General features: G+C 45.8%; 2 protein-coding genes across 5 annotated transcripts in view; both read left to right on the top strand.

Moving 5' to 3' along the window:
* Positions 1-13,948, top strand: part of UTP6 (UTP6 small subunit processome component) — a 38,814-nt gene extending 24,866 nt beyond the window's left edge. The window contains exons 14-19 of one of the 3 annotated variants that reach the window (XM_003811976.5): positions 1,672-1,851; positions 3,332-3,412; positions 3,598-3,707; positions 8,958-9,024; positions 11,680-11,752; positions 13,602-13,948. In XM_003811976.5, coding sequence (XP_003812024.3) covers positions 1,672-1,851; positions 3,332-3,412; positions 3,598-3,707; positions 8,958-9,024; positions 11,680-11,752; positions 13,602-13,759 — 669 coding nt within the window. In that variant the 3' untranslated portion in view covers positions 13,760-13,948. The remainder of the gene's footprint in view (positions 1-1,671; positions 1,852-3,331; positions 3,413-3,597; positions 3,708-8,957; positions 9,025-11,679; positions 11,753-13,601) is intronic. The other 2 variants (XM_055101317.2, XM_008964349.4) reach the window with 2 other exon arrangements.
* Positions 13,949-17,840: 3,892 nt separating this feature from the next.
* COPRS (coordinator of PRMT5 and differentiation stimulator) lies at positions 17,841-25,249 on the top strand. Of its 2 annotated transcripts, none has more exons than XM_034943255.3 (4): positions 17,841-18,030; positions 20,258-20,324; positions 24,087-24,305; positions 24,809-25,249. In XM_034943255.3, exons 1-4 carry the CDS (start codon positions 17,932-17,934, stop codon positions 24,976-24,978), a joined length of 555 nt encoding a protein of 184 aa, XP_034799146.1. In that variant the 5' UTR covers positions 17,841-17,931; the 3' UTR covers positions 24,979-25,249. The 2 variants fall into 2 exon arrangements, with proteins under 2 accessions (XP_034799146.1, XP_003812025.1); XM_003811977.5 differs by lacking the exon at positions 17,841-18,030 and adding an exon at positions 18,101-18,365.
* Positions 25,250-27,160: the final 1,911 nt, after the last annotated feature.

The following is a 27,160-nucleotide window of genomic DNA, read 5'->3' on the forward strand; positions in this document are numbered from 1 at the left end:
CCAACTCTGTTTGAATATACCTGTTTCCTTGACGCTCCACAAATACTGATTTTGTGGATTGATTTTTGTTTATTGATTTTTAAAATTTTTTTGGAGACAGAGTCTTGCTCTGTCACCCAGCCTGGAGTGTAGTGGCATGATCTTGGCCCACTGCAACTTCCTCCTCCCAGGTTTAAGTGATTCTCCCAACTCATCCTCCCGAGTGCGTGCACCAACACACCTAGCTAATTTTTGTATTTTTAGTAGAAACAAGGTTTCACCATGTTGGCTAAGCGGGTCTTGAGCTCTTGACCTCAGGTGATCTGCCTGCCTTGGCCTCCCAAAGTGCTGGGATTACAGGCGTGAGCCACTGAGCGCAGCCTATTTGTTAATTTTCATCCTCTGTTTGGTGAGCATGTGTTCTGGCATAGTGAACTGTTTTGTTTTTATTTATTATTTTTTTGAGACGGAGTTTCTCTCTTGTTGCCCAGGCTGGAGTGCAATGGCATGATCTTGGCTCACCTCAACCTCCGCCTCCTGGGTTCAAGCAATTCTCCTGACTCGCTGGAATTACAAGCATGCACCACCACGCCTGGCTAATTTTGTATTTTTAGTAGTGACAGGGTTTCTCCATGTTGGTCAGGCTGGTCTTGAACTCCCGACCTTAGGTGATCTGCCTGCCTCAGCCTCCCAAAGTGCTGGGATTACAGGCGTGAGCCACCATGCCTGGCTGTGAACTGTTTTATTAAAAACTTATACGCCGGGCATGGTGGCTCACGCCTGTAATCCCAGCACTTTGGGAGGCCGAGGTGGGTGGATCATCTGAGGTCAGGAGTTTAAGACCAGCCTGGCCAACATGGTGAAACCCCATTTCTACTAAAATACAAAAAATTAGCCAGGCGTGGTGATGGGCGCCTGTCGTCCCAGCTACTCGGGAGGCTGAGGGAGGAGAATTGCTTGAACCCAGGAGTTGGAGGTTGCAGTAAGCCGAGATCATTGCGCCACTGTACTCCAGGCTGGGTTACAGAGCAAAACTCTGTCTCCAAAAAAAAGAAAAACAAAAACAAAAACAAAAACAAAAAAACCTAACTTACAGTCTAAATTCTTTAGGTTCTCTGGTTTTTACGTCTTCCCTGTTTTTGGATAACCCTCATGGGTAGGAGCAGTGAAAATAGGAGAAATTCTAAATTGTTCACTTCGTGCCTGTTTAACAGCCATGGAAAATTTGTTTTGATACCTATAAATTATCACATAGCTCATTTCTTTTCTTTTTTTTTTTTTTTGAGATGGAGTCTTGCTCTGTCGCCGAGGTTGGAGTGCAGTGGTGTGATCTCAGCTCACTGCAATCTCCACCTCCTGGGTTCAAGCGATTCTTCTGCCTCAGCCTTCCGAGTAGCTGGGATTACAGATGCATACCACCACACCCAGCTAATTTTTGTGTTTTTAGTAGAGACGGGGTTTCACTATGTTGGCCGGGATGGTCTTGATCTCCTGAGCTCGTGATGTGCCCGCCTGGGCCTCCCAAAGTGCTGGGGTTACAGGTGTGAGCCACCACACCCGGCCTCTTTTTTATTTTAAATTGTAGTGGAAAGGTTGGTGAAATTCTTGCCTCAAATGAGGCATAGGTTTACATTTACATAGATTGTTTGGGTTTCAGTAATTAATTTTCCAGTCATCCTTCATCTTGTCTAGAGTGTTTCGTTGCTGCGTTATAACTTCCTGAGGGAAGCTCTGGAAGTGGCAGTAGCTGGAACTGAATTGTTTAGAGACTCTGGGACAATGTGGCAGCTGAAGCTGCAGGTGCTGATCGAGTCAAAGAGCCCTGACATAGCCATGCTTTTTGAAGAAGCCTTTGTGCACCTGAAACCCCAGGTCAGTGAGCTGGATCTTTTGTATTCATTATATTTGGGAAACCTTTTAAGACTAGCCAAGGCTCATTTGGAATGTACTTGTCTATTGAGAGCCAACTCTAGAGTGGCATTTGCTATTAAGTGGTGATGGTTCATAGGTTAAGAGTAGAAGAACTTGCTTCTATTTAATATCCTTTATTTGAAAGTTAACCAAATTATATAAAACTTCCTATTCTATTTAGATATCTTATAAAGTTAGAAATACCAGTAGAATATTAATGTCACTTGCTGAATATAAGCCCAACTTTTTTTTTTTTTTTTAAGATGGAGTCTCGCTCTGTTGTCCAGGCTGGAGTTCAGTGGCGTGATCTCAGCTCACTGCAATCTCTGCCTCCCGGGTTCAGGCAGTTCTCCTGCCTCAGCCTCCCGAGTAGCTGGGACTACAGGCGCACGCCATCACACCCGACTAATATTTTCTATTTTAGTAGAGACAGGATTTCTCCATGTTGGCCAGGCTGGTCTGGAACTCCTAGCCTCAAGTGATCTGCCCGCCTTGGCCTCCCAAAGTGCTGAGATTACAGGCGTGAGCCACGGTGTATGGCCAGATTCACTTTGCAGTGAATTTTTTATATTAGTAGGTAAAACGTATTCCAGAAGATAAAGTAGTAAAAAAACTACTGCTCATTTGGTGGTGTTTTTTCCTTTTTTTTGAGATGAAGTCTTGTTCTGTTGCCCAGGCTGGAGTGCAGTGGTGCAAACTTGGCTCACTGCAACCTCCACCTCCCAGGTTCAAGCGATTCTCCTGTCTCAGCCTCCCAAGTAGCTGGGATAAGAAGTGCCCACCACCATGCCCAGCTAATTTTTGTATTTTTAGTAGAGACAGGGTTTTGCCATGTTGGCCAGGCTGGTCTTGAACTCCTGGCCTCAAGTGATCCGCCTGCCTCCGTCTTTAAAGTGCTGGGATTACAAATGTGCGCCACCATGCCTTGCTTTTGCTGCTCATTTGTACGTACCTCTGGGACATGAATGAAGATCAGATAGTTCAGCCTAGATTAATTAGTTCTTGTGTTGTGGGTCTTAGACAGCAGAGACATGACCTGGGTAGCTGTGGGTCTAACTGTGTGAGCTGTTAATTACTTACTTAACTAAAAGATGATTGATGATAACTACATGAAATATTTCCCAATAGAAAGGAACTAAAATTCACAGAAGAGTGTTGCTCTGAGTGACTTGGTCAGAAGGCTGGCTGTGTTCTGGAGTGCCATTCCTGCTGGGCAATGAGAATTCTGTCACAATGAGGACTGTTTGGGAATGAATCCCTATTTTACATGTTGATTATCGTAGGAGGAACCTGCCTTTTTAACTAGTTTTCAGAGCATAGGACTAAACTGTCATTTTATAGCATAAAAAAATTGATACATAATATTTTACATATTTATAGGGTACATGCGATGTTTTGTTATATGCTGTTCTCTAACTAACATTTTTTAAACTGGGAGTAGGTTTGTCTGCCATTGTGGATTTCCTGGGCAGAGTGGAGTGAAGGTGCCAAAAGCCAAGAAGACACTGAGGCAGTCTTTAAGGTATAGGCTCCGTGTTCCAAGTCTTGTGGTGTGGGGAATGGCAGAAGGTTCCCTGGTTGGTCAGCTCTAGTGTTGCAGGTGCGCCTAAAGCACTATGGAGTGGCCTCAGGTGGTTCTGGGAAAATCTGTTTTGGTATCTGTAAGTTTTCTCACATAGCTTCTTTCTTTTTTCTTTTAAATTGTAGAAAGCTCTCTTAGCTGTCATAGGTGCCGACTCAGTAACCCTGAAGAATAAGTACCTGGATTGGGCTTATCGAAGTGGTGGCTACAAAAAGGCCAGAGCTGTGTTTAAAAGGTACTCACAGACGTTCATAGTTGTTACTAGTCCCTCTACCCCATGCTCAGCCGCTCATACCCAGATTATTTGAATCACAGATAGCATCTGAGGGAGTAATCTGATACACTTTTTCTTTTTTTTTAAGATGGAGTCTTGCTCTGTTGCCCAGGCTGGAGTGCAGTGGCACAATCTCTGCTCACTGCAATCTCCGCCTCCTGCGTTCAAGTGATTCTCCTGCCTCGGCTTCCCGAGTAGCTAGGATTACAGGCACCTGCCACCACGCCTGGCTAATTTTTAAATTTTAGATTTTAAAGACAAGGTTTCACCATGTTGGCCAGGCTGGTCTCAAACTCCTAACCTCAGGTGATCTGCCCACCTCAGCCTCCCAAAGTGCAGGGATTACAGGCATGAGGCGCCACACCTGACCCAATACACTGTTTCATTTTTCTTTTTTTTTGTTTTTTTGAGACAGTGATTCTCCCGCCTTAGCCTCCTGAATAGCTGGGATTATAGATGTGCGACACCACGCCCGGCTAATTTTGTAATTTAGTAGAGACGGTTTCATCATGTTGGCCAGGCTGGTCTTGAACTGCTGATCTCAAGTGATTTGCTTGTCTTGGCCTCTCAAAGTGCTGGGATTACAGGCATGAGCCAGTGCATTTGGCCTCCAATGAACTTTTTCAAAAAGTAATGTTTCCTTTTCTTTTTTGAGACAGGTTCTCGCTCTGTCACCTAGGTTAGAGTGTAGTGGCACAATCATGGTTCACCGAAGCCTTGACCTTCTGGGCTCAAGCAGTCCTCCCACCTCAGCCTCCCAAATGTCTGGGTCTACAGGCATGTACCACCATGTCCAGCTAACTTAAAACATTTTTTTTTTTTTTGGTAGAGACTGAGTCTCACAGCATTGTTCAGCCTGGTCTCAAACTCCTGGGCTCAAGCAGTCCTCCTGCCTCAGCCTCCCAAAGTGCTAGGATTATAAGTGTAAGCCACCATGCCTGGCCTTCTTTTTCTTTTTTTTGAACAATAAAAGCAGTTCATTGTGGTGGGGGAAAACATAACCATGATAATTTATTACATCATCAAAGGAAAAATTACTGTTAACACATAATTTTAAAATTTGTTTTTATGTAGTTGAGATTATAGTATAACTGTAATTTTATTTATGATTTAAAAAAAATTTCTTTTTTTTTTTTTGAGATGGAGTCTCACTGTGTTGCCCAGGCTGGAGTGCAGTGGTACAGTCTCGGCTCACTGCAACTTCTGCCTCCCGGGTTCAAGCAATTCTCCTGCCTCAGCCTCCTGAGTAGCTGGGATTACAGGCATGTGCCACGACGCCTGGCTAATTTTTTATATTTTTAGTAGATAAGGGTTTTTGCCATGTTGGCTAGGCTGGTCTCGAACTCCTGACCTCTGGTGACCTGCCCGCCTCGGCCTCCCAAAGTGTTGGGATTACAGGTGTGAGCCACTGTGCCCGGCCTAAATATTTTTTTTTTCTTTGAGACAGAGTCTTGCTCTGTTGCCCAGGCTGAGTGTAGTGGCGCCATCTTGGCTCACTGCAAACTCTGCCTTCCTGGTTCAAGTGATTCTTGTGCGTTAGCTTCCCAAGTAGCTGGGACTACAGGTGTGTGCCACCACACCCAGGTAATTTTTTATTTTTAGTAGAGATGGGGTTTCACTGTGTTGCCCAGGCTGGTCTTGAACTCCTGGGCCCAAGCAATCTGCCCAGCTCAGCCTCCCAAAGTGCTGGGATTACAGGCATGAGCTACCATGCCTGGCCATGCCCCGCTAATTCTTAAATTTTTTTGCAGAGTCAGGGTCTCGCCTTGTTGCTTAAACTGATCTTGACCTTATGGCTTCCAGTGATCTTCCTGCCTTGGCCTCCCAAAGGGCTGGGATTGTAGGTGTGAGGCACTGTGCCCAGCCAAAAATTCTTTATAAACATCATTTATTAAACATAGCTATATGAGCTGGGCATGGTGGTTCAAGGCCTCTAATCTCAGGATTTTGGGAGACTGAGACAAGAGGATTGCTTGATCCCAAGCATTTGAGACGAGCGTGGGCAACACAACGAGACTTCATTTCTATGAAAAGTTAAAAGGCCGGGTGCGGTGGCTCATGCCTGTAATCCTAGCACTTTAGGAGGCGGAGGCGGGCGGATCACAAGGTCAGGAGTTCGAGACCATCCTGGCTAACACGATGAAACCCCGTCTCTACTAAAAAAAATACAAAAAATTAGCCGGGCGTGGTGGCAGGCGCCTGTATTCCCAGCTACTTGGGAGGCTAAGGCAGGAGCATGGCGTGAACCTGGGAGGCGGAGCTTTCAGTGAGCTGAGATCGCGCCACACAGAGTGAGACTCCATCTCAAAAAAAAAAAAAAAAAAAAACTTAAAAAAAGTTGGGTGTCATGGCATGTGCCTGTGATTTTAGCTACTTGGGAAGCTGAAGTCAGAGGATCACTTGAGTCCAGGTGGTTGAGGCTGTAGTGAGCCGTGTTTGTGCTAGTACACTCCAGCCTTGGTGACAGAGTGAGACCCTGTCTCAAAACAAAAACAAAAACACCCAGGCGCGGTGGCTCATGCCTGTAATCCCAGCACTTTGGGAGGTCGAGGCAGACGGATCACGAGGTCAGGAGATCGAGACCATCCTGGCTAATATGGTGAAACCCTGTCTCTACTAAAAATACAAAAAAAATTAGTCAGATGTGGTGGCGGGCGCCTGTAGTCCCAGCTACCTGGGAGGCTGAGGCAGGAGAATGGCGTGAACCCGGGAGGCGGAGCTTGCAGTGAGCCGAGATTGCGCCACTGCACTCCAGCCTGGACGACAGAGCAAGACTCCGTCTCAAAAAAAAAAAACAAAAAACAACAAACCAAAACAACAGCAACAACAAAAACAAAAAACCCAAACCAAAACAAACATAATAGCTGTATTGAAGGCAGCCAGCATACATGTGAAAAAATGTTCAAGATGACTAACTTTTAGAGAAATGCAAATCAAAACCACAATGAGATACCATCTCACTAGTCAGAATGGCTATTAAAAAGTCATAAAATTATAGATATTGGCAAGGCTGCAGGGTAAACCTTATATACTGTTGGTGGGAATGTAAATTAGTTCAGCCACTGTGGAAATCAGCTGGAGATTTCTGGAAGAACTTAAAACAGATCTACCATTTATCTCAGCAATCCCATTACTAGATATATACCCAAAGGAAAACAAATAATTCTACCAAAAAGACATGTACTCGTATGTTCATCACAGCACTATTCACAATAGTAAGGACATGGAATCAACCTAGGTGCTTATCAACAGTTGATTGGAAAAAAAACAATGTGGTAAATATACTCTATGGAATACTATGCAGCCATAAAGAACAACAAAATCATGTTCTTGGCAGTAGCATGGATACAGCTGGAGGTCATTGTCCTCAGCAAGTTATCACAGGAACAGAAAACCAAATACCACATGTTCTCACTTGCAATTATAGCTAAACATTGGGTACACGTGGATATAAAGACAGAAATAGTAGACACTACAGGATAGGGGGAAGGAGGGTAGGAGGAACGGAGGAAAGGGCTGAAAAGCTACCTATCGATTACTGTGCTCCTTACCCAAGTAACAGGGTCAGTCTATCCCAAACCTCAGTGTCACGCAATATACACACATAACGAACCTGCACATGTACTCCCCTGAATCTAAAATAAAAGTTGAAATTAAAACAATACATGGCTGATGGGCCGGGCACTGTGGCTTACACCTGTAATCCCAGTGCTTTAGGAGGCTGAGGTGGGAGAATTGCTTGAGTCCAGGAGTTTGAGGCTGCAGTGAGCTATGATTGTGCCACCACACTCCAGCCTGGGCAACAGAGGGAGAGCCTGTCTCAAAAAATAAAAAAAAAATAAAGAGGCCAGGCGTGGTGGCTCATGCCATTCCTGTAATCCCAGAACTCTGGGAAGCCAAGGCTGAGGTGGGAGGATTGCTTGGGCCCAGGAGTTGAAGACCAGCCTGGGCAACATAGCGAGACCCTTTCTCTACTAAAAATGAAAAACAATTAGCCAGATGCAGTTTGCACCTATAGTCTCAGCTATTCCGGAGGCTGAGGTGGAAGTATTGCTTGAGCCCTGGAATTCTAGGCCGCAGTGAGTCATGATCTCAGCACTGTACTCCAGCCTGGGTGACAGAGGGAGACTTTGTCTAAAAGGAAAAAATAAAAGAGAAAGCTGTATGATATACCACTCTGTGGATGCAGTATAACTTTATGTTTTTGTTTTTTGAGACGGAGTCTCACTCTGTCACCCAGGTTGGAGTGCAGTGGCTTGATCTTGGCTCCCTGCAGCCTCCGCCTCCCAGGTTCAAGTGATTCTCCTGCCTGAGCCTCCCAAGTAGATGGGATTATAGGTGCCCACCACCACACCCAGCCAATTTTTATATTTTTAGTAGAGGCAGGGTTTCACCACGTTGGTCAGGCTGGTCTTGAACTCCTGACCTCAGGTGATCCACCTGCCTTGGCCTCCCAAAGTGCTGGGATTACAGGTGTGAGCCACCATGCCCGGCCGTGAATGCAGTATAACTTTTTTGGCCACAGTAATACTGTTTTGATGAATATTTCTGCACAAATATTTGTCCGTATTAGAAATCATTTCCTTAGAATATATTCCTAGAAATGGAATTACTGATTTCCCAAAAGACTTTGACATGTTGTTGAGGGAACTTGAAAACTCTACAATTGATAAAGAAGAGTACAGTAAGAAAATTAAACCAGGCATGGTGGCGCACGCCTGTAATCCTAGCACTTTGGAAGGCTGAGGCGGGAGGATTGCTTGAGCCCGGGAGTTCGAGACTAGCTTGAGAAACCTAGTGAGACCTCTTCTCTACAAAAAACTTCAAAAATAAGCTGTGTGTGGTTATGTATGCCTGTAGTCACAGTTACTCTACAGGCTAAGGCAGGAGGATTGCTTGAGCCTGGGAATTCAGGGCTGCAGTGAGCTATGATTGCAATACTGCACTCCAGCCTGGGTGACAAAGTGAGACCCTGTCTCAAAAACAAAACAAAACAAAACGAAAAACTAAGAACTGGGTATGAAGAGAAAGTCATTAGTGGTCATAGAATCGTGAGAATGACTGGCCATCAGGTCAAGTCCTTGCATTGATTTGAAGTCAAGTCTTTGTTAAACCATGTGTTGTGGAGGCACTGGTCTCGGTATTTACAGTTATGAGATGTAAGAGGCTTTTTGTCATTGTTGAAGATAACGTTTTCTCCTTCCTTTTTAGTTTACAGGAGAGCCGACCATTTTCAGTTGACTTTTTCAGGAAAATGATTCAGTTTGAAAAGGAGCAAGTAAGTGTTCTGTTTCAGCATTTCTTGTCTGGGAAAATGGATTAGTGGTTACTAATCTATCAGACTGTTTTTTGTTTTTTTGTTTTTTTTGAGGCAGAGTCTCGCTCTGTTGCCAGGCTGGAGTGCAGTGGCGTGATCTTGGCTCACTGCAACCTCCATCTCCCAGGTTCAAGTGATTCTCCTGCCTCAGCCCCCCGGAGTAGCTGGGACTACAGGCACACGCCACCATGCCCAGCCAATTTTTGTATTTTTAGTAGAGATGGGGTTTCACCATGTTGGCCAGGATGGTCTCTATCTGTTGACCTCGTGATGTGCCCACCTCAGACTCCCAAAGTGTTGGGATTACAGGCGTGAGCCACCGTGCCTGGCCCGGGAGTGTTTTGTTATGTAAAAAGCTCTCATTATAATACAGTATAAATTTCTGATCCCTTGGTCTAATCCCTTTTCCATAGAGCTGGTTTAAGAACGGTAATCAAGCAAAGAGAAAGTATATGTTTGGGGAATAGAAAACTTAGATGTTACTTTTTTTTTTTTTTGAGATAGAGTCTTACTCTGTTGCCCAGGCTGGAGTGCAGTGGTGTGATCTCGGCTCACTGAAAACTCCGCATCCTGGGTTCAAGTGCTTCTCCTGCCACACCCTCCCGAGTAGCTGGGATTACAGGCACGGGCTGCCACGCCCTGCTAATTTCTGTATTTTCAATAGAGACGGGGTTTTGCCATGTTGGCCAGCCTGGTCTCAAACTCCTGACTTCAGGTGATCCGCCCCCCTCAGCCTCCCAAAGTGCTGGGATTACAGGTGTGAGCCAGCATGCCCGGCAAGCCAAGTATCTGTTCTTATTCTACAGTATAGAACAGTTTTATAGTATAGGAGATAGTCTAGCCTAATATGTAATAGCCAGGCTTTGGATTTATAACATGATAGTTATGTGCCTTGAGCAAGTCACTTAATTCTAAGCTTCCCATCCTCATCTGTAAAGGAGGTCATTATACCTGTTTCAGGGGTATGAGAGTTGTAAGGCCAAATGGGATACTGGATAGAAAGGACGTTGCATAATGCCGTGCACATATGAGCCATTAAACAGGTGTGATTCTGTTTTTCATGCATGTCTAAAATATGAGGTTAAATTGACTTTTTTTTTTTTTTTTTTTTTGAGACAGAGTCTTGCTGTCTGTTGCCCAGGCTGGAGTGCAGTGGCGCGATCTTGGTTTACTGCAACCTCCGCCTTCTAGGTTCAAGCGATTCTCCTGCCTCAGCCTCCCGAGTAGTTGGGATTACAGGCCCCTGCCACCGCACCTGGCTATTTTTTTTTTTTTTTTTTTAGACGGAGTCTCACTCTGTCGCCCAGGCTGGACTCTTGGCTCACTGCAACCTCTGCTTCCCAGGTTCAAGCAATTTTCTTGCCTCAGCCTCCTGAGTAGCTAGGATTACAGGCATGCACCACCATGCCTGGCTAATTTTTGTATTTTTAGTAGGGACAGGGTTTCACCATGTTGACCAGGTTGGTCTTGAACTCCTGACCTTGTGATCCACCTGCCTTGCCTCGGCCTCCCAAAGTGCTGGGATTACAGGTGTGAGCCACCGCGCCTGGCCCTAATTTTTGTATTTTTTGTAGAGACTGGTTTCACCACGTTGGCCAGGCTGGTCTCAACTCCTGACCTTGTGATCTGCCTGCCTCGGCCTCCCAAAGTACTGGGATTACAGGCATGAGCCACTGCTCCCGGCAAGAATACTTTTTTTTTTTTTTTTTTTTTTTTTTTTTTTTGAGACAGAGTCTCGCTCTGTCGCCCAGGCTGGAGTGTAGTGGCGCGATCTTGGCTCACTGCAAGCTCCGCCTCCTAGGTTCACGCCGTTCTCCTGCCTCAGCCTCCTGAGTAGCTGGGACTACAGGCACCCGCCACCACGCCTGGCTAATTTTTTGTATTTTCAGTAGAGACGGGGTTTCACTGTTGTAGCCAGGATGGTCTCGATCTCCTGACCTCGTGATCCACCTGCCTCGGCCTCCCAAAGTGCTGGGATTACGGGTGTGAGCCACCGCGCCCGGCAAGAATACATTTTTAAAAATAGGTGGAGAATGAGCAGTTTTTGGTTGTAAAGTTAGTTACAGCTATTCTGCTAGGTGCATAATTCATCAGCATTTTAATCTAATACTTATAGTTGTGCTAAGAGATATTAAAGCTTGTTTTATAGGTGAGGAAATGTTTAAGGTCAAAGGGTTCAAAAACTTGCTGAAGGTCATATAACTAGTATTTATTTTAAGGTGGATATAACAAATAAGTACCAGAGCCCAGATATTCAAAAGGAAGAAATCCTTACTCAAAGCGAATAGAACCTTTGCTGTTTCTTTATTTAATTCCCACTCATTCCTCAAGACTTTCAAATACTGTTTTCTGTGAAGCTGCCCATGTCCCCCACTTTTTTCTAATAGCACTTTTCTCCATGCTACTACAGCAAAGTGCTTTTATGTTTCACATATGTACTTCACTCTGTTGAGTGGCTTTGATTTTTTTCCTGGAAAAGTTGAGAGCCAAGTTGTGTTCATGTTAAACTCTTCCCTTCAAATACCTGACAGACAGTAGCTGCTTAACAATATGGTTGGAATGAATTTGTTATGTTATAAATCAGGCTTTTGAGACAAGATTGTCTATCTTTGTCAGGAATCCTGCAATATGGCGAACATAAGAGAATATTATGAGAGAGCTTTGAGAGAGTTTGGATCCGCAGATTCTGGTAAGTAAACCCTTAATTTGTGACCAATTAGTATGGTTAGAACAGTGTTTCTTAGCTGAGTACAGTGGCTCATGCCTGTAATCCCAGCACTTTGGGAGGCCAAGGCAGGCGGATCACCTGAGGTCAGGAGTTCGAGACCAGCCTGGCCAATATGGTGAAACCCCGTCTCTACTAAAATAAAAATTAGCTGGACATGGTGGTGCGCACCTGTAATCCCTGCCTGGGAGGCTGAGGCAGGAGAATCGCTTGAGCCTGGGAGACGGAGGTTGCAGTGAGCTGAGATTATACCATTGCACTCCAGCCTGGGCAACAACAGTGAAACTCCGTCTCAAAAACAAACAAACAAACAAAACTGTTTCTTAGTTTTTTGATTTGCATCATAACCCTCTTTTAAAATAAAACTTGTTTCCTTCCTCTGCCTCCTCAGTTGCTTTGTGTATACTAATTTTATCATTTCAGGATCATAAGTTCAGGGGTCCATGGGTCGTCTGTTAAGAACCCTAGATTTCTCAGGAGCCTGAGACCAGCCTGGGCAACATATTTAGATCCCCATCTCTACAAACAATAAAAAAAAAAAGTAACTGGGTATGGTGGTGCATGCCTGTGGTCCCAGCTACACAGCAGGCTGAGGTGCGAGGATTGTTTGGGCCCCAGGATGTTGAGGCTGCAATGACTGTGATGCCACCACTGTACTGCAGCCTGGGCAATACAATGAGATCCTGTCTCAAAAACAAAAACCAAAAACACCTCCTCTGGATTAGAGAAAGATTTGCATGGTTTTGTTTTCTTAAAAAAAATGTATTTAGAGTTACATGAAAGGGGTAAACATGAGATGCTAATTGGCGTCTGTTGTTGACTATCTCCACATTGCCCTCATTTGTAGGACTTGTACAACATACTTCTGGGTATAGGTATGTCATGTAAAATCTGTGGACTTTATGAACTCATAAACATTGATTTGTTTATTTTTATTTTGTTTTGAGACAGAGTCTCACTCTGTCACCCAGGCTGCAGTGCAGTGGCGCAATCTTGCCTCACTGCAATCTCTGCCTCCCAGATTCAAGCGATTCTCGTGCCTCAGCCTCCAAAGTAGCTGGGAGTACAGGCACACGTGCCACCATGCTCGGCTAATTTTTGTATTTTCAGTCGAGATGGATTTCGCCATGCTGGCTAGGCTGGTCTTGAACTCTTGACCTCAGGTGATCTGCCCGCCTTGGCCTCCCAAAGTGCCGGGATTACAGGTGTGAACCACTGTGCCTAGCCAAAAAGTTTAGTATTTTTGAGTTCATTGAATAAAATAGACTTTTTTGATTGATGTGAAGGTTTTCTACTGGGAAAAAAAACAAAAAACAAAAAAACAAAACTGATGAGGCACAGTGGCTCACGCCTGTAATCCCAGCACTTTGGAAGGCCAAGGTAGAAGGATTGCTTGAGCCCAGGAGTTCAAGACTAGCCTGGGCAATATAGTGAAACCCTGTTTCTACAAAAAATAAAAAAATTAGCCTAATATGGTGGTGTGCCTGTGTTCCCAGCTGCCCTGGAGGCTGAGGCAGGAGGGTCACTTGAACTCAGGAGGTTGAGACTGTAGTAAGCCATGTTCCCGCTACTACACTCTAGCCTGGGCAACACAGTGAGACCCTGTCTCAAAAAAGAAAAAAACACACAAAAACAAACCAAAACCTGCCACTATACTTTAAAGAAGCTAAGAGAGGTATTGTTAAACAAAGTGTCCTAGGGAAGTAACAGTGAGAAGTTAAGTTTCTTAGAAATCTTGAGTTGAATTGATATTTAATAAGGTTACCTAATAACACTCTGTCAGTTATCTAATTGTATGTTTTTTTTTTAAAAGATCTTTGGATGGATTATATGAAAGAAGAATTGAACCACCCCCTTGGTAGACCTGAGAACTGTGGACAGATCTACTGGCGAGCGATGAAAATGTTGCAGGGAGAGTCAGCAGAGGCATTTGTAGCTAAACATGCTATGCATCAGACTGGCCATTTATGAAGATGAAGAATACAGTCAGCTTTGTGAAATAGTATTGCAAGCAAGCCCCGTGGGCAAATTTGTATTGAGTCCATCTGTAATTTGCTCAGTGATGGCAGACAAGATGGCTGTCTGGTTTTGCGACACACTTTAATTTTATGTTAACTTGTTAAATCTTTTTTAAAAATTAAAAAATTTTTATGATTGAGACTGGGTCTTGCTCTGTTGCCCTGGCTGGTCTTGAACTCCTGGACTCAAGTGACCTTCTCACCTCAGACTCCTGAGTAGCTGGGATTATAGGCGCACGACACTGCTCAGTTTGATGTGCTAATCTGATTCCAGTAAAGAGAATTGCTGATTTAATGTTGAGGCCTGATCTTCCACAGGTCCTAAATGTTTCCCAAAATGCATGGATAGCATACGACTGGGTTTTTAAAAAATTATCCCAGGTCAAGCATGAGTATCTCTAATCTCGACCTAACAGCCAGTTAAAATGAAGGAGAAAGTGGCCAGGCATGGTGACTCAACGCCTGTAATCCCAGCACTTTGGGAAGGCTGAGGCAGGCGGATCACCTGAGGTCAGGAGTTTGAGACTAGCCTGGCCAACATGGTGAAACCCCGTCTCTACTAAAAATACAAAAATTAGCCAGGCGTGGTGGTGGGTGCCTGTAATCCCAGCTGCTTGGGAGGCTGAGGCAGGAGAATTGCTTGAACCTGGGAGACGGAGGTTGCAGTGAGCCGAGATCATGCCATTGCTACTCCATCCTGGGTAAGAAGAGCGAAACTCCTTCTCAAGGAAAAAAAAAAGGAGAAAGTACAGTTTTGTTGGTTTATTCTCATTATAAAAGATACGTGGTATGCATTTGTTCTGGAAAATATGGAGGAAATAGAATAGTGTGGTAAAAAAAAGCATCCTGTCACTGGGAGAAGCTTTCAGTGTAGCTTATTGTTCCGTTTCACTTAGTATTGTTTTTCTGTGTCATTAAATAGCCTTAAAAACATTTAATGAATTCATAACATTACATTGTAAAAATGAGCCATAATATATTTTACTAATCCTCTGGTTAGACTGTCTTTTTTTTTTTTGAGATGGAGCCTTGCTCTGTCATCCAGGCTGGAGTGCAGTGGCTTCATCTCGGCTCACTGCAACCTCCACCTCCCGGGTTCAAGTGGTTCTGGCTCAGCCTCCCGAGCAGCTGGGTGGGATTACAGGCACCCGCCACCACGCCCAGCCAATTTTTGTATTTTTAGTAGAGCGGGGGTTTCACCATATTGGCCAGGCTGGTTGCGAACTCCTGACCTCATGATCCACCCGCCTTGGCCTCCCAAAGTGTTGGGATTATAGGCGTGAACCACTAAGCCCGGCCTGGACTGTCATTTCTAATTTTTTTAAAAATTAGATAAATGCTGTTGATGAAGATTCTTGTCAATCTTTGTTCACATCCCTGGCCATTTCCTTAGGAGATTGACATCCGACAGTGGAATTACTGGATCAAAGGATACTGCTTTTAGAGAATATTGATATGTATTGCCGGTTTGCTCCTTCTTTCAAGCAATACATGAAAGTGTCAGTACCCTTACCTGTACTGGTGTAATTATATCTTTTATTTTTACCATTTTATAGGTGAAATGTGATATGTCATTGTTTTACCATACTTTTCTTTGATATTAGTGAAGTTAGTGTATTTTATGTTTCTCATCTTTTTATATCCTTAGACTATTTAAAAAATTTTTTTCTTACTAATTTATGAGTTAATTTTTTTTTTTTAAATTGGACAAGTTCTTGCTTTGTCACCTAGGCTAGAGTGCAGTGGTGTGATCATGGCTCACTACAGCCTTAACTTCTGGGCTCAAGAGATCCTCCCACCTCAGCCTCTTGAGTAGCTGGGACTGCAGGTGCACACCACCATGCCTGGTTAATTTAAAATTTTTTTTGTAGAGACTGGTCTTGCTATGTTGCCAGGGCTGGTCTCTTAAACAGCTGGGCTCAAACAATCCTCCTACCTCAACCTCCCAAAGTGCTGGTATTATAGGCATGAGCCATTGTGCCTGGCCAGAGTTTTTAAAAACATATTCAGAATATTAACATCTTGTTTCTCATTTGTTGCAAATAATTTTACCCCCAGCCTTGTTTGTGGTGATTTTTTTTTTTTTTGAGACAGAGTCTTGCTCTGTGGTCCAGGCTGGAGTGTAGTGGTGTGGTCTTACTGCAACCTCTGCCTCCTGGGTTCAAACAGTTCTCCCTGCCAAAGCCTCCCAAGTAGCTGGGATTATAGGCACCTTTTGTGGCGATTTTTGATGCCCAGAGGTATTTTGTGTGTGTATGTGTGATGTCTGTTTTTAAAATGCTTTGGAAGCTCTTCCTGGTGCTGAGAACAACTCTTTTTCCCCAAGCAGTTAATTTTGCCAACACTATTTGGGCAGTTATGTTTCTCTCTGCTGATTTGTGATGTTACCTTTATTATATATTAAATTTCTATGAGTATTAGAGTCTACTTTAGAACATTTTTATTTTAAGCTTTTGTACTGTTTTCTTTTTCTTTCTGGTTTTTTTTTTTTTTTTTTAGACCAAGTCTCACTCTGTCGCCCAGGCTGGAGTGCTATGGGGCAATCTCTGCTCACTGCAACCTCCACCTCCCGGGCTCAAGTGATTCTCCTGCCTCAGCCTCCCGAGTAGCTGGGATTATGGGTGTGTGCCACCACGCCTGGCTAATTTTTGTATTTTTAGTAGAGATGGGGTTTCACCATGTTGGCCAGGATAGCCTTGAACTGACCTCAAGTGATCCGCCTGCCTCGGCCTCCCAAAGTGCTGGGATTACAGGAGTGAGCCACCGCGGCCAGCCCCTGTTTTCTTGTCATTTGTTTTAAAATAAGAAAAAAATTCCTCTTTTTCCTGTCCCTTAAGTCCTGGGATGTTTAACATTCTTAATCTTATTTGGCACTTTAATTTTACAAAAGAGATATGTAGATTAGGGAGCAAAGAGGATAGTGGTAGTCTCCTTAACACAAGGCTATAAGGGTGGTCACCTGGGGTCATCACATCCCTGTATCTGATTCTCAATATTGCAGGTTATGAAAACACATCTAGCTAGTACACCTAGAGTTGCACTGTTAGAAACAGTAGCTCCAAGGCACATGTAGCAATTTAAATTTATTAGAATTATTCAATTTATTCACATTGGCCACATTTCAAGTGCTCAGTAGGTATATGGTTACTATATTGGACAGTACAGATAGTAGAACTTTCATTTCCACTTCCACCATTAAAGAACGTTCTATTGGACATTGCTGACCTAGAGGCAGTTAGCCTTGGGGATACTGACTCCTGTGTAGGAACATCTACATATAGAACAAAAATAATATCGAATATTGTGTGTCAGTTTTATGCTAAATTTTTTCAAATGCCTTTTGTGTTGTACAAACAACACAGTCTTTGAGGGGGATGAAGGAAGAGGGTCTCATGTCCTGATGTTGACGTGATTAGCACACCTTGAGCTGGTTTGTTATTAGAGGTTAGGCACTGTGGGGAAGGCAGGGAAGGCTGTCTTTCCAGTTGGGCTGTTCCCAGCTCAGGCCCTGCCTATCCCCAGAAGCCACCTTTCGAGGCAAAATGGGAAATAATTAGGTTGTCGGTATCAGGCGTTGAGCATGGAAATACAGGAATCCCGAATGTTCAGGATTATTATGAGTAAGCGTCGTGGCCTGTATTCTGTGTCCACTGCATATTGCAGTTTGTGTCTTAATCATCTATCTTGGTTTCTAATGGATTAACTTCAAAGACGATCATTAGCTCAAGGTGGAGGTCACTGGGTTGCTCATGTGTCTTACCCACGCGGGGTTTTGAAGCTGGAGCACACCCCGAGTGGCCGAGTAGGGTACGCTTGGCGTTTCACACGCAGCTAGTCGTGCAGCCTTAGGATATGCACCGAGAGGAGTTTCCAAAATCCGTCTCCCAGATTGTTTCAGATTTCGCGCTGGGAGGGAGGGGCGGGCTCCGCGAGGCCGCGCGCCCCGCCCCCTGCACCGCCCCGCCCCCGCTTCCTCGTGACACCCCCGCGCCCCGCCCTCTTGGCCGGTACCCACCCCCTCCCCAGGCTGATTGGCGCTTCTGCGGCGGATCCTCCGGCGGGCAGGCGGGCCGGCGCGTCACGTGGCCCACGGCGTCCAGGGCGACCAGCCGCGGGCCGCAGGTCATGGACCTTCAGGCCGCCGGGGCCCAGGCGCAGGGGGCCGCGGAGCCGTCTCGGGGCCCGCCGCTGCCTAGCGCGCGGGGGGCGCCCCCCAGCCCGGAGGTGAGCGCCGCGTGGGGGCCGGGAGCAACAGCCAGCCGCAGCCTGGGGCGGGAAGTCGCGGGGCCGGGCTGGGCGGGGGCCGCGGGGCCGAGGAAGCGCCTTTGGCCGGCCTCGGGCCGCCCCGCGACACGGAGCGCTGTTTGGGCTCGCGCTCGAGCTGAAAACGGCCAGGCCGCGGGGCCGCGGGGCGGGGAAAGCCGAGGGCGTGGGTGGGCGCGCCGGGTCAGCAGGGAAGGCTGTCCGCCCGCTGGGCGCCGCTGCGGATTTGGTAAATGGGAGGTGACGCTGGTGACCGAGAGCCGGGGCCCGCTGCCAGGAGCCTGGGCGAGGGCCAGGTGAGGGCGGCGAGGAGAGGGACTTGACTTTACAGACCTGTGGACCTCTGTCCGTTGGTGGGGATGCCAGCTAACCCTGAGCCCCAGATGTCACATGCGCGCTCCCCCTTCTCCTTACTGAAACCAGAAAGGCCCTGTTTGACGCAGGGTTTCCAGAAACTTGTTTTCATGTAAGCTAGACAGCTCCAGGTTTTCCCGAGAACGTTACAGACCGTTATTACAGTTCTTACCTGTCCTTGTTTACAGTCTGTACCGGCTAGGTGCTGAGCGGCTTGAAGGTAGGAACCCTCTGTTAGGGCTGTTTGCCCAGCCTATCATAGTGCCTGGCACAGGAGATAGACATGCCGACTGGATGAATGATGCCTCAAAGATGGTACTTAGCCAAAGTAAGATATGAAAAATGCAGCGACACTTACAAAGAAAATCACTTTGGAGTGCAGAATAGAATGGGACTAATTTTGTCAGGGCATAGCAGGAAAGGATCAAGGTGAGAGGCTGGTGGTGTCTGCAGAGGCGTGGAGATGAGAAAGTGCAGGGCACATGGCCTGGAGTTGGGTCTCAGAGCATGCAGAGAACTATGCTCAACAGGTTGATGGGAGTGGGAGAAGAGGGGACGTGCGAATGCCATGGCTAATTTTGTGCTCTCTCAGTGGAGGGCTGTTGAAGGTTTTGAGCAGAGTAGTGATTAATTCTGTAAGGCTGAGCCAGATGGCTGGATGGGAAGGTGGTTAGGAGGCCGTGGCAGTGGTTTAGGCGAGAGGTCTGACTTCTCCTTGGGCGGCAGTGACCAGAGGTTGTCACTAACTACAGGGAGTGGAACTGAATTATTAAACCCAGACATGACTAGATAATGAATGCTGATTGGAGCAGGTGCCGAGTACAGTTTAGATGTAGCAGAAAAGATGAATTTAAATTCAAGAAATGTTACATTCTTGCCACATGCCAGGTGTTTTCATAAATGGTGTCTAATCATAAGTCCCCTGCAGGGTCAGAACAGTCACCCCCAATTTCTGGAGAAGAAAACGCAGGCACAGTAATTGAAGTGATGTGTTCAAGGTCACACTCTGAATGGATGGCAGAGCTGGGATCAAAATCAGGTCTTTTATGCAGGCAGGGAACATTTCGTGATTCATTAGAAAGAGGTCTTGGAGGTCATAGGGTTTCAGGAACTTCTGAGTGATGGGAGCAGAGAAGCATTTGGTTGGCTGTGCGGGAAGATTTTCAGTTAGATTAGAAATACTGCCTTCAGTGCTCAGCATTGCAGAGGAATTATAAAGCTTCCCCCACCTCAGTGTGTCGGTGAGGAAACAGAGAATTTGATAGAGTTGTTTACTAGCTATAAAGTTGTTAAGTAACTGAAAAGGTAAAACGTGTACCTGGGGGTGGCAACCGCAGGGAACAGCTACCAACCTATGGCTGAAGGAACAAAGAGATGAAGTTGATTAAAATTTAAAAGCTTAGGGAAAAGGCTCTGCAGAGCTGAAATTCCAACCTTTAAGGAGAAGGCACTGCCCCAGCTGATGGTAGGGGGTCTCTGAGCTTGGAGGAGAGTCCTGAGACCCAGACCTCTAAAGAGAAGGTGCAGTGATAAGACTGGCTCTGCAAGAGTTCGCAGAACTGTATACTGGATTCTGTGGCCACTATAGGAAGGCATTCCTGCTGCCACGGTGAAGTGTCATGAGGTGATGCCTACATGAATAGGAAGGAACAAGGCCCATCTCCCTCCAGCCTTGCTCAGTTTAACAGGGCAAAGCAGAAATGTGGGTGGCAGAGTCCCAGCCCTGCATCACCAAGGGGAGTATGGAAGAGTGGGTGGGGTTGAGATGCAATAGCTGAATACTGGGCATACCCCAGATACCCAAGTCCTTGGTAATCATTTCTTCTTCCTGCAGGCTGGCTTTGCTACAGCTGACCACTCCGATCAGGAGAGAGAGACTGAGAAGGCTATGGATCGACTAGGCAAGTAGATGGCAGAGACGGAAGTTGGGGAGACCAAGGATGTGAGGAGAGGAATAGTCCCTCTGTCTCATTTACCTTCTCTTTTAGCCAGTCCTTTCTGCTGCTTAGTGACCTTCTCTGCCCAGTTGAACAGTACCCTCCTTTGGAAGCCTTGCTTGGAGCTTCCTTAAGGGAAGTTCTGAACTTTTCTTATGTACAAACCCATCCTTCTATCGAGAGAAACAGCTTGAAACGGTGAAAATAGTACAGCAGTCTCACCTTATTCCTAGGGGATACATTCTAAGACCCCCCCGCCCCAATGGATGCCTGAAACTGCTTTTTTTTTCCTCCTATATATACTATTTCTGATATGGTTTAACTTATAAATTATGCATATGTGATTAATAACAATAGTAATATAGAACAATTATGCCAGTATACTGAAAGTTACGTGAATGTGTTCTCTCTCAAAATATCTTTTTTTTTTGAAACGGAGTCTCGCTGTGTCACCAGGCTGGAGTACAGTGGCACGATGTCAGCTCACCGCAACCTCCGCTTCCCAGGTTAAAGCAATTCTCCTGCCCCAGCCTCCCGAGTAGCTGGCACTACAGGCACGCGCCACCACACCCAGCTAACTTTTGTATTTTTAGTAGCTATGGGGTTTTACTATGTTGGCCAGGCTGGTCTCGAACTCCTGATCTCAAGTGATGTGCCCACCTAGGCCTCCCAAAGTGCTGGGATTACTGTGAGCCCACGCTCCCAAAGTGCTGGGATTACAAAGGCATGAGCCACTGTGCCCAGCCCCCTGCCGTTTTTTTTTTTTTTTTTGAGAGGGAGTTTTGCTCTTGTTGCCCAGGCTGGAGTGCAATGGCACAATCTTGGCTCACTGCAACCTCTGCCTCCTGGATTCAAGCATTCTCCTATCTCAGCCTCCCAAGTAGCTGGATTACAGGCATATGCCACCATGCCCGGCTAATTTTTGTATTTTTAGTAGAGATGGGGTTTCACCATGTTAGCCAGGCTGGTCTCGAACTCCTGACCTCACGTGATCCATCTGCCTCAGCCTCTCAAAGTGCTGGGATTACAGGTGTGAGCTACCACGCTTGGCCCCTTTTTTTCTTTTTCTTTTTTTTTTGAGATGGAGTCTCACTCTGTCACCCAGGCTGGACTGAAGTGTCGCAATCTTGGCTCACTGCAACCTCTGTCTCCCGGGTTCAAGTGATTCTTGTGCCTCAGCCTCCTGAGTAGCTGGGATTACAGGCGCGCACCATATCGCCTGGCTAATTTTTGTATTTATTTATTTATTTATTTATTTATTTTTTGAGACAGAGTCTCGCTCTGTCTCCCAAGCAGTGGCACTATCTCGGCTCACTGCAAACTCTGCCCCCTGGGTTCACACCCTTCTCCTGCCTCAGCCTCCCGAGTAGCTGGGACCACAGGCACCCGCCACCACGCCTGGCTAATTTTTTGTGTTTTTAGTAGAGATAGGATTTTACCATGTTAGGATGGTCTCGATCTCCTGACCTCGTGATCTGCCCTCCTTGGCCACCCAAAGTGCTGGGATTACAGGTGTGAGCCACTGCTCCCGGCCTAATTTTTGTATTTTTAGTGGAGAGGGGCTTTCACCATGTTGGCCAGGCTGGTCTCAAACTCCTGACCTCAGGTGATCCGCCCACCTCGGCCTCCCAAAGTGCTGGGATTACAGGCATGAGCCACCGTGCCTGGCCTTTTTTTTTCTTTTAACTCTCACAACAACCCTATCTTCATTTTACAGATGTGGAAGTTGAGGCACAGAACAGTTAAATAAAAACAATTTAAAAATTGTGGTAAAAGATACATAACCTAAATTTACCATGTAACCATTTTAACGCATATAATTCAGTAGCCTTTTAGCATAATGGCAGTGTTGTGCAACCATCACCACTACCTAGTTCCAGAATCTTTTCATCACCCTAAAAGGAAACCCTGTGCTCACCAAGTAGTCATTCTCCATTCCTTCCTTCTCTGAGCTCTTGGCAACCACTAATTTGCTTTCTGTCTCTGTGGGTTTATCTGTTCTGGATAGGCAAATGTGAGTTGCCTGTAAATGGAATCATAACAATATGTGGCCTTTTGTGTCTGGCTTCTTCCACTTAGCGTATTTTCAAGGTGCATCCATGCCATAGCATGTATCAGCACTGCATTCCTTTTTATGGCTGAATAATTCCATCATATGCATATACCACATTTTGTTTTTCCGTTCATCCATTGATGGACATTTGATGTTGTGTCTACCTTTTGGTGATTGTAAATAGTGCTGCTGTGAGTATCCTTGTTTTATTTGAACAGCTGTTTTCAGTTCTTTTGGGTATATGTTTAGGACTGGGATTGCTGGGTCATATGGTAATTCTATATTTATGTTATGGAACTAGTTAAGTAAATTTCAGCTCAGTCACACTTTTTTTTTTTTTTTTTTGGAGACAGGGTCTCACTCTGTGCAATGGCATGATCTTGGCTCACTGCAGCCTCCACCTCCCAGGTTCAAGCGATCCTCCCACCTCAGCCTCCTGAGTAGCTGGGATTACAGGTGCATGCCACTGCACCCAGCTAAATTTTTTGAATTTTTTGTAGAGACAGGGTTTGCGACATTGTTCAGGCTGGTCTTGAACTCCTGAGCTCAAGCAGTCCACCCACCTTGGCCTCCCAAAGTGCTAGGTTTACAAGGGTGAGCTACCGCGCCCGGCCCAGTCCGATGTTTGGTAATTGACAAAACACGGATTTGAAATCAGACAGTCTGGCTTTAGACCCCTTGCTCTGAACTATCACTTTATTGCTTATCACTGTTACTGTTGTTCCAGTATGAAGAGCATGGCTGTTTTAGGCTGATTGCCTTCTCTCCTGGGACCTGGCATCACCAAAGCACTATGTGCTCGGAAATCCGTTATCTTTCCCCAGTCTTTCCTCCGTTATTGTGAGGCCTTTTGAAAATGTACCTTCCGGCCTCCCTGATGTCAGAGGGAGGCACTAGGTGCTGCCCATTGTGATTAGATGGGTTCTGGTCTTCTGCCTGCAGTGCCCCTGCTCCCCTTTGTCCCTGTGCTCACCTCTAACATGCTCTTTGAGGCTGAAGGGAGGAATAAAAGAGCAAAAACAACCGGGCACAGTGGCTCACGCCTGTAATCCCAGCACTTTGGGAGGCCGAGGCGGGTGGATCACAAGGTGTCAGGGGTTCAAGACCAGCCTGGCCAAGATGGTGAAACCCCATCTCTACTAAAAATACAAAAAAATTAGCTGGGCGTGGTGGCAGGCGCCTGTAATTCCAGCTGCTCAGGAGGCTGAGGCAGAGAATTGCTTGAACCTGGGAGGTAGAGGTTGCAGTGAGCCGAGATGGTGCCATTGCATTCCAGCCTGGGCGACAGAGCGAGACTCTGTCTCCAAAAAAAAAAAAAAAAGAGCAAAAACTTAATACAGGCTTGTATTGTGAAAGTGTATTATTTATCAGAGGCCCTTTGCCTCAGTGACATACAAACCACCTGAAAATGTTAACTGTCCCTAGCCCTCTTTGTAAATTAAAGGACCTGACAATTAATGCCTTGTATAAGACAAAACATCTTATTGAAAATAAATTATCAGCTCTTTTAAAAACATACAAAGAAGTGCATTTTTAAAAAAGTGCTCGGTGGCTAAAGAAGACTCTGTGCACTTGTTTTACTACCTTCGTAGTAAGTCTGCCCAAAATTTACTGAGCACAGAGCAGGTCCTCTTTGGTTTGTCACTAAGGCCATCTTCTCTTTGTCAATTTAGCCCATGGAGCACAGAGCATTCCTAATGACAGTCCTGCCCGGGGTGAGGGCACCCATTCTGAAGAGGAAGGCTTTGCCATGGATGAGGAGGACTCTGATGGAGAACTGAATACCTGGGAGCTGTCAGAAGGGACAAACTGTCCACCCAAGGAACAGCCTGGTGATCTTTTTAATGAGGACTGGGACTCGGAGTTGAAAGCCGATCAAGGGAATCCATATGGTAGGTGTGGAGTCTCTGGGGGTCCTGAACTAGGCCTTCTCAGACACACCTGTCAGACCAGCCCTGAAGGCAGTTTGGAACAGGGGTCCACATCTATGAGCTTAGGCTGGTATCTGTTACAGGTCTCCAATTTCTGTGACACCTTCTCTTTTATATTGAAAAAATCCAAATTTTGCATTTGACTCCATAATGTATCACTGTTTTAACGTCAAAACTGTTACTCTCTCCAAAAATCTCTGCTATGAATTGAGCAGCTGCAGATAGAAGTGCTGTGTTATCCAGTTTGCTTCTTCACTGTTAAGAACCCTTGTCTGAGAAGCATAGCTTCTCAGCTGTTCCGAATGAATGCATTTACAATTCTTCAGGAAAGGAGAACTGTGTGTGTTTTTAAACAAAATAAGTGCAAGGATCTGTCCCCTAGACATACCTTTTTGGCTGTCCGTTTTTACCTTCCTTCCTTCCCTCCTTCCTTCCCTTAATCTGTCTTTTAAAACTGCCTGCAGATGCTGACGACATCCAGGAGAGCATTTCTCAAGAGCTTAAACCTTGGGTGTGCTGTGCCCCACAAGGAGACATGATCTATGACCCCAGCTGGCACCATCCGCCTCCACTGATACCCTATTATTCCAAGATGGTCTTTGAAACAGGACAGTTTGATGATGCTGAAGATTGAGTGTGGAGCTTTCTGCCTTGTAGGTGGGCGGGCCTCCATGTCAAGATCTCTTTTCCTGTCTTGGAGGTGAAAAGTCATATCTGAGAAAATGTTTGCAGTGACCCCTAGTCTGGGGTACACAGACCAGTGTTCCTTATTGACAGTGTTCAATAAGGCCCCGTCATTCTCGCCAGTCTGTTGTTGTTCTTAATGGGCTCCTCCTTGAAATGTGTGTGTGTTTGTGTCAAGAGGAGTTGTGTTCTTTGTAAATAAAGGTTAAAAAAAGAAACCAGTATGCTTCGTCTGCTTTTTTCCCATTTATTTATTTATGGAGACAGTCTCACTGTGTCACGCAGGCTGGAGTGCAGCAGCGCGAACTTGGCTCATTGGAACCTCCACCTCCTGGGTTTAAGCGATTTTTGTGCCTCAGCCTCCTGAGAAGCTGGGACTATAGGTGCTCGCCACCACACCCGGCTAATTTTTTGTATTTTTAGTAGAGATGAGGTTTCACCACGTTGGCCAGGCTGTTCTCAAATTCCTGGCCTCAAGTAATCCACCCGCCTTGGCCTCCCAAAGTGCTGGGATTACAGGTGTGAGCCACCATGCCCAGCCTTCACTACTTCATTTAAAGTCCCTGAATGACATTTTAAAGATTCAAACGCTTGGAGGCTTAAAACTACTCTGTGAAAGAAAAAAAATTTTAGTTTTACTTCTGTAGATCTAGCACTGTTGACCAAGGATTGGAATCCAGGAGACACTGGTGATTTTGTAGCTGATTGTTTTCCTGTTGATAGAAAATGGAACATTTACTTAGTTAACAGGCTTTTCCCTAGGCCAAAAACTAAATGGGAAATTAGTTAAACCAGCAATTGCATAATCCTTAATTGACACTAAACTCGGTTTTCCATTTAATATTTTAATCCTTACAATTACTTATATGAAGTCACTTTTAAAAATTTACCTCACTTTGGCCGGGCGTGGTGGCTCACACCTGTTATCCTAGCACTTTGGGAAGCTGAGGTGGGCGGATCACCTGAGGTCAGGAGTTCAAGACTAGCTGGCCAACATGGAGAAACCCTGTCTCTACTAAACAAAAATTAGCCGGGTGTCATGGTGAACACCTGTAATCCCAGCTACTCAGGAGGCTGAGGCAGGAGAAGGAGTCGCTTGAACCCGGGAGGCAGAGGTTGCGGTGAGCCGAGATCATGCCATTGCACTCCAGCCTGGGCAACAAGAGTGAAACTGTCTCAGAAAGAAACAAAGAAACAAAAAAACCAAAAAACTTTACCTCATTTTAGAGATGAGGAATGCAAGACTCAAAATGTTTTGACCAGGCCAGGCATGGTGGCTCGCGCCTGTAATCCCAGCACTTTGGGAGGCTGAGGCAGGCAGATCACCTGAGGTCAGGAGTTCGAGACCAGCCTGGCTAACATGGTGAAACCCTGTCTCTACTAAAAATACAAAAGTTAGCCGGGCGTGGTGGCGTGTGCCTGTAATCCCAGCTACTTTGGAGGCTAAGGCAGGAGAATAGCTTGAACCTGGGAGGCAGAGGTTGCAACGAGCCAAGATCATGCCACTGCACTCCAGCCTGGGCAACAGGGCGAGACTCCGTCTCAAAAAAAAAAAAAAAGGTTTTGACCTCTTCAAGATCACACAGAGTGGCAGAACTGGGACCTAGGTGCACATGTGACTCTGAGGTCCATTCTTGGCCCTGCATGTATGAGAAGATAGCAACACCATCTGGGGCCTCGCCTTGGCAGGTCTGGGATCCACTAGAGTAAGTCACCTTTGGGTCTGACGGGCTCAAGGATTGTTTCTTCCTGCCTCCTTATTGAAGCTGACACAAGAAAAGCTTTCAGATGTGAAATTTTAGTATACTCCATAGCAGTTAATTGAGCATTTAACCATTTAAACTTTTTCAAAGGCCCCACAAGGTGTATGAACAAGGCAGAACCTTGTGAGGGAATGCAGTGGCTTTGGCGGTGAGGGGAGTCATGGCCAAGGCTGTCGGAGGGAGGAAAAAAATGCCCCTTCCACTGTCTTTGCTAAAAGGGCAGTTGTAGATCATATCACCACACCCCCTTTCTTCCTCCTCCCAAGGTCATAGATGATGAGACCATGAGTATGTCTGGCATGAAAAGGTAAACTTGAGAAACAGAGCCAAGAGATATTAGGGGCTTGAGGATGGCAGAATTGCTGAAAT

This window comes from Pan paniscus, chromosome 19, assembly GCF_029289425.2.
Source record: "Pan paniscus chromosome 19, NHGRI_mPanPan1-v2.0_pri, whole genome shotgun sequence".
Taxonomy (NCBI): domain Eukaryota; kingdom Metazoa; phylum Chordata; class Mammalia; order Primates; family Hominidae; genus Pan; species Pan paniscus.